At 49.2% G+C, this 13,859-nt stretch overlaps 1 protein-coding gene across 5 annotated transcripts in view; it reads left to right on the top strand.

The window, feature by feature from the left end:
• The window catches only part of LOC118374186 (sodium channel protein type 2 subunit alpha-like), a 42,575-nt gene that overhangs the window by 18,278 nt on the left and 10,438 nt on the right, over positions 1-13,859 (top strand). For 3 of the 5 annotated variants that reach the window (XM_052499260.1, XM_052499259.1, XM_052499263.1), the window contains 10 exons: positions 1,602-1,665; positions 2,590-2,731; positions 3,879-4,085; positions 4,890-5,153; positions 5,370-5,711; positions 5,940-6,087; positions 6,359-6,597; positions 7,293-7,466; positions 7,728-8,084; positions 8,332-8,877. In XM_052499260.1, the coding sequence (XP_052355220.1) occupies positions 1,602-1,665; positions 2,590-2,731; positions 3,879-4,085; positions 4,890-5,153; positions 5,370-5,711; positions 5,940-6,087; positions 6,359-6,597; positions 7,293-7,466; positions 7,728-8,084; positions 8,332-8,877 (2,483 nt within the window). The remainder of the gene's footprint in view (positions 1-1,601; positions 1,666-2,589; positions 2,732-3,878; positions 4,086-4,889; positions 5,154-5,369; positions 5,712-5,939; positions 6,088-6,358; positions 6,598-7,292; positions 7,467-7,727; positions 8,085-8,331; positions 8,878-13,859) is intronic. The other 2 variants (XM_052499262.1, XM_052499261.1) reach the window with 1 other exon arrangement.

Here is a 13,859-nt window from a genome sequence, read left to right on the forward strand (position 1 = left end):
GTCAGGTGGATGGATTATCTTGACAAAGGAGAAATACTCACTAACATGGGATGTAATAAATGTGTGCACAACATTTTAGAGAAATAAGGTTTTTGTGCATATGGAACATTTCTGGGATCTTTTTTTTTCAGCTCATGAAAACCATAGGACATGTTGCGTTTATATATTGGTTCAGTGTATATTAAGGACACCTTCCTAATATTCAGTTGCCCCCCCTTTTTGCCATATATAATGATAATAACAATTATTTTAATCAAGTGATTTTGTTTATTTCACTCAAAGCAGAGCCACAGCAGATTGTTTGCTTAATTCATAAATCAGAATACTGTACAAGTTTGAAAACCCATTAACATTATTTCCTCAATTTCAAACCTAATCCAGTTTCAAGCCACCCTCCTCTCTTTCCTCCCTGCCTGCCTCCCTCCTCTCTCTCCTCCCTGCCTGCCTCCCTCCTCTCTTTCCTCCCTGCCGCCTGCCTCCTCTCTCTCTCTCCTCCCTGCCTGCCTCCCTCCTCTCTTTCCTCCCTCCCTGCCTCACTCCTCTCTCTCCTCCCTCCCTGCCTCCCTCCTCTCTTTCCTCCCTACCTGCCTTGCCTCCCTCCTCTCTTTCCTCCCTTCCTCCCTCCTCTCTCTCCTCCCTGCCTGCCTCCCTCCTCTCTTTCCTCCCTCCCTGCCTCCCTCCTCTCTTTCCTCCCTGCCTGCCTCCCTCCTCTCTCTCCTCCCTCCCTGCCTCCCTCCTCTCTTTCCTCCCTGCCTTCCTCCCTCCTCTCTTTCCTCCCTGTCTGCCTCCCTCCTCTCTTTCCTCCCTGCCTGCCTCCCTCCTCTCTCTCTCTCCTCCCTCCCTGCCTCCCTCCTCTCTTTCCTCCCTCCCTGCCTCCCTCCTCTCTCTCCTCCCTCCCTCCCTGCCTCCCTCCTCTCTCTCCTCCCTCCCTGCCTCCTCCTCTCCTCCCTCCTCCCTCCCTGCCTCCCTCCCCTCTCTCCTCCCTCACTGCCTCCCTCCTCTCTTTCCTCCCTCCCTCCTCTCTTTCCTCCCTGCCTCCCTCCTCCTCCTCCTGCCCCTCACTGCCTCCCTCCCTGCCTCTCTCCTCCCTCCCTGCCTCCCCCCTCTTTCCTCCCTGCCTGCCTCCCTCCTCTCTCTTCTCCTCCCTCCCTGCCTCCCTCCTCTCTCTTCCTCCCTCCCTGCCTCCCTCCTCTCTTTCCTCCCTCCCTGCCTCCCTCCTCTTTTTCCTCCCTGCCTGCCTCCCTCCTCTCTCTCCCTCCCTCCCTCTCCCTCCTGCCTCCTCCTCCTCCCTCCCTGCCTCCCTCCTCTCTCTCCTCTCTGCCTGCCTCCCTCCCTGCCTGCCTCCCTCCTCCTCCCTGCCTGCCTCCCTCCTCTCTCTCTCCTCCCTCCCTGCCTCCCTCCTCTCTTTCCTCCCTCCCTGCCTCCCTCCTCTCTTTCCTCCCTGCCTGCCTCCCTCCTCTCTTTCCTCCCTGCCTGCCTCCCTCCTCTCTCTCCTCTCTGCCTGCCTCCCTCCTCTCTCTCCTCCCTGCCTGCATCCCTCCTTTCCTCGAGCGCTCCTCAACATATTGACTGATTGTTCCTCTCTCTGTTCTTCCTTGTAGGTAATTACTATTACCTCCTCAACCGCAGGGACGCCCTGCTCTGTGGGAATGGCAGTGGAGCCGGGTGAGACTTGACAACATCCTTTATTTACATAGCCAATTACATTCACCAACCCAGCCTCAACAACCATACGGAGTTACTGAGCACGATTACATGCGCACAATAAATATGTTTATTGTGCACTGTCAGATGAATATAATAGTTTGATTAAAAACTTTAACGTGCTCTGCAAGAAGAGCGATTTACCTAATAATCATGTTTAAATGGACACATTGGGAAATCAACAATCCAAATAAACGCTTTTACAACATGTTCTTTTTGCAAAGACTATTTGATTCTGAGTTTGGACATATGAAGTTTGTTTGTGAAAAACATTTGTAAGATGCATACTTTCAGTATGTACGTGCTGGTACATACAAAGATCAGACTCACAGCTGGAACACCAATGAAGTTGTTTACATGTCCTAATAATTAGAAAGATTGCTCGGAAAACCAGGTGCTTTGATTGACTTTGACCTTACGCCGGTTAAGATCAGCAGAGTAAGGTGTTTACTCGGCCTTCCGCCTTAATCAGTTTAATATCAAGTTATTAATGGGCATTGTAAGCGTACTCACTCGTTTCCTTAACACTTTGGCATTGAAGACATGCTAACTAGAATAGAGAATATGGCGCGAATAAAAGAGAGTGAAGAGGACTATACTATTTCAGCAGAATTGATTCATTTGATGCAGTCAAGTATAAAAACAGGTGCTATAAAAACAGGTGCAACTTACAGTGGATAGTGTTAATGTAGTCAGGCTGATCCTAGAACATGAAATCACATTCAGTGTAAGTGCAGTTAAGTCAATCTAATGAAAACCAATGCTGCTCAGTGGACATTGTAAGTATCCACTGTATCGCTCTGTACTGTACAAGTGGCTTGTGGCAGTGGTTTAGTGACCACCACATGGTTGCTGACCTGTTGTGTATGGGGGTCTTCACCACAGGCTGTGCCCAGAGGGATTCACATGCATTAAGGCAGGCAGGAACCCAGACTACGACTACACAAGCTTTGACTCGTTTGGCTGGGCCTTCCTGTCCCTGTTCAGACTCATGACCCAGGACTTCTGGGAAAACCTCTACCAACAGGTGGGCCAAAGCTATTCGTTTGAAACAAAATGTCCGCTCACTGTTTGCTGATCTGATATACTTGATCCCCTTTTAGTGCTTTATCATTTACCAGGAATACTGGTAAAGAAAATAAAATACATATAATGAAAACAATTCTCCATCTCCCTCCCCTCCCTCTATCCTTCTCTCCCTCTATCCTTCTCACCCTCTCTTCCCTCTATCCTTCTCTCCCTCCCCTCCCTCTATCCTTCTCACCCTCTCTTCCCTCTATCCTTCTCTCCCTCCCCTCCCTCTATCCTTCTCTCCCTCTATCCTTCTCACCCTCTCTTCCCTCTATCCTTCTCTCCCTCCCCTCCCTCTATCCTTCTCACCCTCTCTTCCCTCTATCCTTCTCTCCCTCCCTCCCTCTATCCTTCTCTCCCTCCCCTCCCTCTATCCTTCTCTCCCTCCTCCCTCTATCCTTCTCTCCCTCCCCTCCCTCTATCCTTCTCTCCCTCCCCTCCCTCTATCCTTCTCTCCCTCCCCTCCCTCTATCCTTCTCTCCCTCCCCTCCCTCTATCCTTCTCTCCCTCCCCTCCCTCTATCCTTCTCTCCCTCCCCTCCCTCTATCCTTCTCTCCCTCCCCTCCCTCTATCCTTCTCTCCCTCCCCTCCCTCTATCCTTCTCTCCCTCCCCTCCCTCTATCGTTCTCTCCCTCCCCTCCCTCTATCCTTCTCTCCCTCCCTCCCTCTATCCTTCTCTCCCTCCCCTCCCTCTATCCTTCTCTCCCTCCCCTCCCTCTATCCTTCTCTCCCTCCCCTCCCTCTATCGTTCTCTCCCTCTCCTCCCTCTATCCTTCTCTCCATCCCCTTCCTCTATCCCTCTTTCCCTCCCCTCCCTCCATCCCTCTCTCCCTCCCCTCCCTCTATCCCTCTTTCCCCGCTCCCTCCCCTCCCTCTTTCCCTTCCCTACCTACCTCCTTATCACTCTCTCCCTCCCTCCCTATCTCTCCCTCCCTCTCTATCTCTCTTTTTCTTCTTTCTTCTTCTCTCTCTCTCTCTCTCTCTCTCTCTCTCTCTCTCTCTCTCTCCCTCCACCGTCCCTCTCTCTCTCCCTCCCCCTCCCTCCATTCTCCCCCCCCCCTCTCTCTCCCTCCACCGTCCCTCTCTCTCTCCCTCCCTCTTAGACCCTGCGAGCGGCGGGGAAGCCCTACATGATGTTCTTTGTGTTGGTGATCTTCCTGGGTTCCTTCTACCTGGTGAACCTGATCCTGGCTGTGGTGGCCATGGCCTACGACGAGCAGAACCAGGCCACCATAGAGGAGGCAGCCCAGAAGGAGGAGGAGTTCCAGGCCATGCTGGAGCAGCTCAAGAGACAACAGGAGGAGGCATTGGTATTGGCTGATTTCTGGTTGTGCATTTGCATTGCGGAGGTTGACTTTTTTATCATTTGCATTCGAGTCATTACGCAGGCCGTCTTATCCAGAGCGATGACACAGTAGTGGGTGCATACTGCCAAAGACCTCCCTGTCTTTCTCTGTCTTCCCCTACCCTGCCCTCTACTCTACATTATTGCCCTTCCTCTCTCAAGTCCATAATCCTCTCTTACATAAGTATGTCTTGGTGCTTGCTTGGAGTCAAGCTTCTACAGACAATGGTGCTCCATTACTATGGAAACAAGAGGTAGATAGAGAAGGAATAATTACTCTGTGCAGTATTGGTAGTACAGTATTAGGTTCTGTGGAGGGAGGGAGGTTCCATCTGCTACACACATCATTTATTATTTACAATAACAGCTTGACCAATAGTCCAGCAATGCAATAATAACAAAAACATGGATATCACAAAGATTTTATATACCGAGTACAATGTTGCTTTTGAAAAATGTTTGATGTCGTATCCCATGCTTTTTGTTGTTGTAAATGAATCCACAGGGATTCAGGTTGTGCAGGGCTTGTTATTATTTCAAAGAGCAATTGGGTTGTTTACTTGCTTCTGGAACAGATAAGCTTTTAGTCTTTGCCAGTTTCATTAAGAAAACCGTCAGTTTGTGGGACAAAACACAGGCCTCCATTTTTAGAAGTTCTTTGAAGTTGATTTGGGTATTTGTGCTGCCTGCTGCTCTGCTCTGTGCTCTGTCCACCAAAGACGGGTGCCGGTTGCCGTGACAACTGTGCTTGTGTGTGATTGGCTGGCAGGTTGCCGCGGCAGCAACCACAGAGAGCCACGGAGAGTACAGCGGGAGAGGGGGGCCCTCCTCAGAAGCCTCCTCAGGGACCTCCAAACTCAGCTCCAAGAGCGCCAAGGAGAGAATGAACCGTCAGAAGAAGAGAAAAGAGAGGGGCGAGCACGAGAAGTTCCACAAGTCCGAGTCAGAGGACAGTATCAAGAGGTTAAGCTTCCGGTTTTCGATAGATGCCAACCGGCTGTCCTACGAGAAGAGATGCTCCTCACCCAACCAGGCGAGTGCACAGTGAGGGGAAAGGGCCATTGTCTTCGTCACCATTGTCCTCATTACCATCATCTTCCTCATCACTCCACCGGGCGGAGTGTCCTCTGAGCCACTCCAATCATGTTGATCTCCCTTCTTCTGTTTCATCGTCTCTATCACCTCCATCCTCCTCCTCTTTCTCAGTACTGATACCTTTCTCTCTCTCCTCCTTCTCCCCTTCCACCAGTCTCTCCTCAGTATCCGCGGCTCCCTCTTCTCCCCGAGGAGGAACAGCCGAGCTAGCCTGTTTAGCTTCCGAGGCCGCGCCCGCGATGTGGTCTCCGATAACGACTTCGCCGACGACGAGCAAAGCACGTTCGAGGACACCGACAGCCGCCGCGGCTCCCTGTTCGTGCCTTGCCGTGTCGAGCGCCGCTCCAGCACGGTCAGTCAGACTAGCCTGGCCCCTCAGCGCGTTCTGCTGCCCGCCAACGGCAAGATGCACTGCACCGTGGACTGTAACGGCGTCGTCTCGCTAGTGGGAGGGACCTCGGTGCCCACCTCGCCTGTAGGACTGCTCCTGCCTGAGGTGAGCTATAGTTTTTATCAGTCCAGGCTCCAAATAGTATTACTTTTCTTTTGGTTGAGCCAGATGACACGGGTTTGCACTTTTGGGATTATTCTATTGGTTCCATTGCCCATCTAAAGTATTTGACAGAAAATAAATACTATTTGAAGTGAACCCAACATAGATGGTATAGTCGTGGTTATGGTCCCTTACAGGCCACCTAGTCCATACACTGAATAACTCTTCCAGATGTTTCTTTGTCTCCAGGGGACGACCACTGACTCTGAGATGAGGCTGAAGAAGAGGAGGTCTCGCCAGGCTTCCATGGCCTACCTAGATGAGCCAGCCAGAGCCAGAGCTATGAGTGTGGCCAGTATTCTCACCAACACCATGGAGGGTTGGTGTCACAACAAGTTCTCAAATAATATATTATAATACTAGACCGATGAACCAAACATCTTGAAGACCCATTGCCTACAACAACCTTTAGTTGAGTCGACGGTGAAGAATCTGTCTGTGCCCCGTCGATGTGCCCTTGAGCAAGGCACTTAACCCTAATTGCTCCTGTAAGTCGCTCTGAAGAAGAGCGTCTGCTAAATGACTAAATTGTTTTGTTTTTTAAAGGAGGGAAAATGACATTAAAATGTGTCTGTTTTAACCCTTTCCAGAGCTTGAAGAGTCCAGGCAGAAGTGTCCACCATGCTGGTATAAGTTTGCTAACACCTATCTGATCTGGGACTGCTGTCCTATGTGGTTGAGCTTCAAGGGGATCGTCAACACGGTGGTGATGGACCCCTTTGTGGACCTGGCCATCACCGTCTGCATCGTCCTCAACACCCTGTTCATGGCCATGGAACATTATCCCATGACCACGGAGTTCAACCACGTCCTCTCTGTCGGGAACTTGGTGAGTGTTCGACATTATTGAGGTAAACTTGCAAGGCTTTGTCGAAATATCAAGCTGTTAAAGATAGGGGAGAAAACCAGCCCAGTAACAGCCTAACGGCCATTTGTAATTGTATAGTTTTTTCTTCATACAATGCATCGTATATATTTAGATATTTTTTGACTCCCAAACCATTTACTCAGCAATCTGATAGCATATGTCAAAATGAATTGTGAAATAGAAACACAGGTAAATAAATGCCTTACATAGTACATCTATTGAACAATACTTCACAACACATACATCAGAAACAGTTACAAATGATAGAGATCCATTCCTGGATGTACAGGTCTGGTTGATAAAAGTTCCGAAATGTCCGCTGCTGCTTTTTTCATGTCTAATGAATTTGTACGGAAAATCTCTTGCACCTGATATAGCTTCTCCTCAAAGTCACACGTGGCACCTTCCAAATCCCCAATCTGTTATTTTTCACAGTTTCATTGTCTAAGTCTATTTTAGAAGATTCCGCCACCAAGTTGGCCACATACTATTGAAACTGTATACAACGATGTACATCTATCCACTATCCATAGGTCCAAAATAAGTATGGCTAGCCAAGCTTAACCCACACACTACCCACACAACCACTAACACTCATTCTATGGAAGTGTGTCTAACCGTGCTCAAATCTAACTACTGCCTCTGTCTCTGTGTAGGTGTTTACAGGCATCTTCACGGCTGAGATGTGTTTCAAGCTAATCGCTCTGGATCCCTACTACTACTTTCAACAGGGGTGGAACATATTTGACGGCATCATTGTCAGTCTGAGTCTGATGGAGCTCGGCCTGGCCAATGTGGAGGGCCTGTCTGTGCTCCGGTCTTTCCGATTGGTGAGATCCCACTTCTGACACCAGTTTCTCCCGAGTCGACCCTGTCAGAGCAGATTGTGTACATTCTAGTTGACACATTTCTACGGGAGACATAACTATTCCTTAGCGGGAATAACAGATGCCCTTTCTTAAACGTACTCCTTGATACAGTGGTAATATTCATCTTCACCCTTTGTTGATTGATGCTCGCTAGATATTAATACCGTAGTCACAACTGGGGACAACAAAGTGAACTCCTGATGTGATTCTTCTTGTCAACAGTTGAGGGTGTTCAAACTGGCCAAGTCTTGGCCCACCCTGAACATGCTGATCAAGATCATCGGTAACTCGGTGGGAGCTCTGGGTAACTTGACACTGGTCCTAGCCATCATCGTGTTCATCTTCGCCGTGGTGGGCATGCAGCTGTTCGGCAAGAGCTACAAGGAGTGTGTGTGTAAGATCGCAGACAACTGCCAGCTGCCCCGCTGGCACATGCACGACTTCTTCCACTCGTTCCTCATCGTGTTCCGGGTGCTGTGTGGGGAGTGGATCGAGACCATGTGGGACTGTATGGAGGTGGCTGGCCAGAGCATGTGCCTCATCGTCTTTATGATGGTCATGGTTATAGGGAACCTGGTGGTAGGTGTATTTACTGTTAGTCATTGTATATCCCAGAATCCCCATACCTATGGATGATATCACTGTACTTGTGATGAATCTTTTTGTGGTCAAGATCTGGGACAGCAGATATGTTTTAAGCATTGCCATATTCACGTGAAATGCAATTTTCAATTTGACCTGAATCTCCAAATGAACAACTGAACCCAGATCAGAATGTCCTCCAACTATCCTCCCTCCTGGTCCTGTCCTCCCTCTGTCTCTGCAGGTCCTGAATCTGTTCCTGGCCCTGCTGCTCAGCTCCTTTAGCGCCGACAACCTGGCGGCCACAGACGACGACAGCGAGATGAACAACCTGCAGATCGCTGTGGGCCGCATCCAGAGGGGCGTGGCCTGGGTCAAGGTGACCATCCGACAGGTCATTCAGAGCCTGTTCCTCGGGGGAGGAGCCACCAAAGGGGTCAAGGAGGGGTCACTGGAGGAGGGCAAGCCCCTGGACGAGCTCCACAGCTCCATCAACGGCAAGGGGGGCAACTGCATCTCAAATCACACGTTGGTCGAGATCAGTAAAGATCCGAGTGGGGTCTATCTGAAGGAGGGGAACGGGCGGTCCGGAGGTCGGTTGGGGGTGGGGCTAGGAGATAGTACGGAGAATTACCCGAAGGAGGAGTGCAACTACATGTCGTTCATCCACAACCCCAGCCTGACGGTGAGTGTTCCCATCGCGGTGTGCGAGTCAGACTTTGAGACCGCTATCACGGAGGACTTCAGCAGCGACTCGGCCTCCGAGGAAATGTCGATGGGCAGCAAAGAGGTAAGAGGTTTGACTAGAGACCCTGTGCTGCTCTGTTCAGTAGAAACGAGCACAGTCACATCACATCTTTTAATTGTGGTATCTTTGAGTGGTGTCTGTGTTAGTTTTGAGTGGTGTCTGTGTTAGTTTTGAGTGGTCTCTGTGTTAGTTTTGAGTGGTGTCTGTGTTAGTTTTGAGTGGTGTCTGTGTTAGTTTTGAGTGGTGTCTGTGTTAGTTTTGAGTGGTGTCTGTGTTAGTTTTGAGTGCTGTCTGTGTTAGTTTTGAGTGGTGTCTGTGTTAGTTTTGAGTGGTGTCTGTGTTAGCTTTGAGTGATGTCTGTGTGTCACATCAGGGTCAAATACACTATGCCAAATACTGGAGGTGCCGTGATTTAGCTTGACCTTAAGCAGAGTGGGCGCTTTTGGGACAATTCCATTGGTTTACACTTTTGGGATGATTCCATTATTTAACACTATTGGGACTGTTCCATTGGTTTACTAGCCTTGTGAACCATAACTAACCATGTGTGCTCCCGTTTCATGTCATGTGTAGTGAAACAGAATGTGAGCTCGGGAGATCAGGATGGTTGAACAAGGCTTATTGGGTTACAAATGATGGACTATTCCATTGGTTTACACTTTTGGGACTGTGCCATTGGTTCCATTTTGTCAGGCAAGCTAAATACAGCGCAACTCTACGGTATTTCAACGTTTTTGTCATATGTGTTTGACCAAGGTCTGCTGTGTTTGACGTAGATCTGTAAACAGAATCAGTGGTGAAGTGGAAGGGACATAATCGGCGTTCACACACCTTTTCATCTCGCCAGGCGTTGAGCCACCGAAAGAGGAAAAATGCATTGAAAATATAGACAGCGTTACTTTGATCAGCTGTTCTTTTTTTTACCACTACACATCAATGGATAGAATCTGAGAAGTCCAGACTTTCCAGAGACAGTCACCAACTAGATATTTTGCTGACTCATTGAGTTATTGCATCATGTCTTTCGAGCCGAGTCCACTGTCCAGGGAGTTGTAGTGTACTTTTATAAAGCCCTAAGCGTCAAAACAATGATGTTGCATAAGACGACAGTACAGTCACTACAGATAATGAGTCAGAATGGCCTATGGCGCAGGTCGTTTCTAGATGTTTTCATAAGATATCTATAATGGGCTGATGTGTGTGTGTGTGTGTGTTATCTGGTTGACTGAGTATACTCATGGATGTGTGTGGAGGCTCATTGATGTGTGTGGAGGCTCATAGATGTGTGTGGAGGCTCATGGATGTGTGTGGAGGCTCATAGATGTGTGTGGAGGCTCATAGATGTGTGTGGAGGCTCATGGATGTGTGTGGAGGCTCATGGATGTGTGTGGAGGCTCATGGATGTGTGTGGAGGCTCATGGATGTGTGTGGAGGCTCATAGATGTGTGTGGAGGCTCATGGATGTGTGTGGAGGCTCATAGATGTGTGTGGAGGCTCATGGATGTGTGTGGAGGCTCATGGATGTGTGTGGAGGCTCATGGATGTGTGTGGAGGCTCATGGATGTGTGTGGAGGCTCATGGATGTGTGTGGAGGCTCATGGATGTGTGTGGAGGCTCATAGATGTGTGTGGAGGCTCATGGATGTGTGTGGAGGCTCATGGATGTGTGTGGAGGCTCATGGATGTGTGTGGAGGCTCATGGATGTGTGTGGAGGCTCATGGATGTGTGTGGAGGCTCATGGATGTGTGTGGAGGCTCATGGATGTGTGTGGACGCTGATAACCTGTGTCGCTATGTGCCTGGCAGCTGATGAAAACAGACATAGAGGTTGTACTGTACATTATGTGCTGGCTCACAGTTGTATTACATTACCTTGCTTAACCCACCGTTTGTTATTGCAGCTGTGTTACAGACGCTCACAAGGTTGTCAGTGAGAGAGAGGAGACTTGTAAGACCATTTTATTCTACATAGCACTAACCATGAGGACTGCCTATGCCATTTAACAGAACCAACCAATACTTGTCTTGCATTTGTTTCAATGGATTGCCTATTTTTTCGTTCTCTGCCTGAATAAACCCCTCCCCCACCTGCTTTGTATTTTATCTCATTTTTTATTTCTAATTTGATCATTGGGCTTTTTTTGTACTTTCCACACCATTATGAATGAGCTGCACCCACTTTTCCCATTGATAGGTGGAGTCATGTGACTTGTTTTTGATTTCCTTGCTTGGTTTGTATTGATTTTGGAGGTGATTCACATTGTACACCCCAAGACTGGAAAAAAAAGAACAGAGAATTGATGAAGAGAGAAAATGAGGAGAGGAAGAGACATAGATTAAATTAGATTAAATTAATTAATTTTGCCCAAGTACAGTACGTAGGTTAAGATCACGAGGGTTACATTTTCTCCCTGTGCAGATCTAGCGAATGTTTTGGAGTCTGAATATTAGTCTCTTTGAAACCCTGGTAGATTAGTGGTGGCATACCGTCAGCCATACCATACTGATGCAACAATTATCGCAAACAATTGAAATCAAGACACAAATTACATATTGCCTTCCTAAGGCATGGCAGGAGGGCACCCTCAATTTATATATAGCCTTCACCCTGAACAAAGAGAGAGAGAGATGGCAGAGAGAGAGAGAGAGAAACTGGGAAAGAGAGAGAAGGAGAAGATGTGTGAAAGAGTAGAGAGAGGGAGGGAGACGGAAAGGACGGAAGCAAGCCGGATGAGAAAATGTGTGAGACAGAGGGAGAGGTAGAATGTGTGTGAGACAGAGGGAGAGGTAGAATGTGTGTGAGAGAGGTATAGAGAGGGTGCGGAAGGAAGGAATAGAGAACATGTGCAAGAGGGGGGATATAATATGTGCGAGAGAGAGAGAGCGGTGTAGAGAGAGAAAGAAAGAGTTAGAGAGAGCACCACCCCTCCTTCGGGAACATTGTGTATCTCGGGGCGGGAGGGGCGTGGAGCGGGCAGGGCGGCATGCTTCCATTGTTCCCACTACATATTAGCTGGGTCCCACGGCAATCAGACCTGCTGCACTGTCGAGTACTGATGGCATGTTACTCCTCTGTCTGCCAGCCAGCCAGCCAGCCAGCCAGACGCCCCAAACTCCCTAAAGATTGCAGCATGTTTTACCAATGAAAACAGGACAGGGATTCCAACCTACGGAGCTAAGCTAGACCTTCTCACCATACAGTACACAGAACACTGTATTGCATTTCAAAACATGTATTTAACCTTTATTTAACTAGGTAAGTCAGTTAAGAACAAATTCTTATTTACAATGACGGCCTACCCCGGCCAAACCCTCCCCCACCCCGGCCAAACCCTCCCCTACCCCGGCCAAACCCTCCGCCACCCCGGCCAAACCCTCCCCCACCCCGGGCCAAACCCTCCCCTACCCCGGCCAAACCCTCCCTACCCCGGCCTACCCCGGCCAAACCCTCCCCTACCCCGGCCAAACCCGCCCCTACCCCGGCCTACCCCGGCTAAACCCTTTCCCTACCCCGGCCTACCCCGGCCAAACCCTCCCTACACCGGCCTACCCCGGCCAAACCCTTCCCCTACCCCGGCCTACCCCGGCCAAACCCTCCCCTACCCCGGCCTACCCCGGCCAAACCCTCCCCTACCCCGGCCAAACCCTCCCCTACCCCGGCCTACCCCGGCCAAACCCTCCCCTACCCCGGCCAAACCATCCCCTACCCTGGCCTACCCCGGCCAAACCCTCCCCTACCCCGGCCTACACCTGCCAAACCCTCCCCTACCCCGGCCAAACCCTCCCCTACCCAGGCACACCCCGGCCAAACCCTCCCCTACCCAGGCCTACCCCGGCCAAACCCTCCCCTACCCTGGCTAAACCCGAACCCGGACGACGCTGGGCCAATTGTGCGCCGCCCTATGGGACTCCCAATCACAGCCAGTTGTGATACAGCCTGGAAATCTAACCAGGGTCTGTAGTGACGCCTCTAGCACTGAGATGCAGTGCCTTAGACCGCTGCGCCACTCGGAAGACAAATCAGCATATAGATTATATATTTATATATATAAAAATATATCTAGTACTGTATTATGGATGACTTGCATGGATTGCAGGGCTCTAATGTCAAAGTGTGCATTATAATCCAATGCTTATCCTGCCAATAGCAAAGAATAAGGACAGTAGTACTAGTCAGCCCCAGAGATCCCTCCAACATGATTTCCTCTTGGTGGGACATTTCCTCTTCGTCTCTAGTGGATAATCACAAGAGAGTACCCCATTTAGCTGTGTCTCCCCTGTATGTTTTCTGGGTAGCATGGTCACACTGCATCTAATGTTATATTAGTATTCATGATATTATTATTATCGGATAGCTCCAGACCACATGCTGTCTTGTAAACAGTGCACAGTACTGGGTTTTGCTGGTTAGCTAACGTGGTAATACCCATTTATTTTCCCAAAACAGAGACCGAAGCTTGTGAACACTGTTTTTTTTTAAGGATGGGCAAAAAAATGTGTTTTCATGTCAAAGAGGAGAATGTTCAGTATTTCGGGGGAGGGAGGGAAGAGGGGGAATTGATTCGTTATCGTCTTTTGATCGATGGGGCTATCAACCAATCAAATCCTGGGCCATTTTTCAGTGGACATGAAAATCCGTCAGCCCACGTTCTCTTGCTTGTTTTCCGATTTCAGGATTGGAAATGCACTGGAATACTGCATGCCCCCTTCGACTGTCTGAGCCGATATCAAACATACCCACAGTGCATTGTAACACCAACCTCTCCCTGTAGCGTGTATTGTTGCTACCAGGTGCTGTGTGATTGGATATCCCCTGATCAAACTGATCCCAAAGCCTGTAGGTACGTTTGATCAACGCTGCATGTAATGATGATTATAATGATGAAACGGGTCCAACTCTTGAGTTTATATTTAAGCCAAAGTCATGTCTCCAGTCCAGACCAAAGTATCTGGTGGGACTACTGTACTGTTAAAGTCCATGACAATGGAGAATGAACCATTGCAAGAATCTCAAGATCTCTAGTA

Source organism: Oncorhynchus keta, chromosome 37, assembly GCF_023373465.1.
Source record: "Oncorhynchus keta strain PuntledgeMale-10-30-2019 chromosome 37, Oket_V2, whole genome shotgun sequence".
NCBI classification, from domain to species: domain Eukaryota; kingdom Metazoa; phylum Chordata; class Actinopteri; order Salmoniformes; family Salmonidae; genus Oncorhynchus; species Oncorhynchus keta.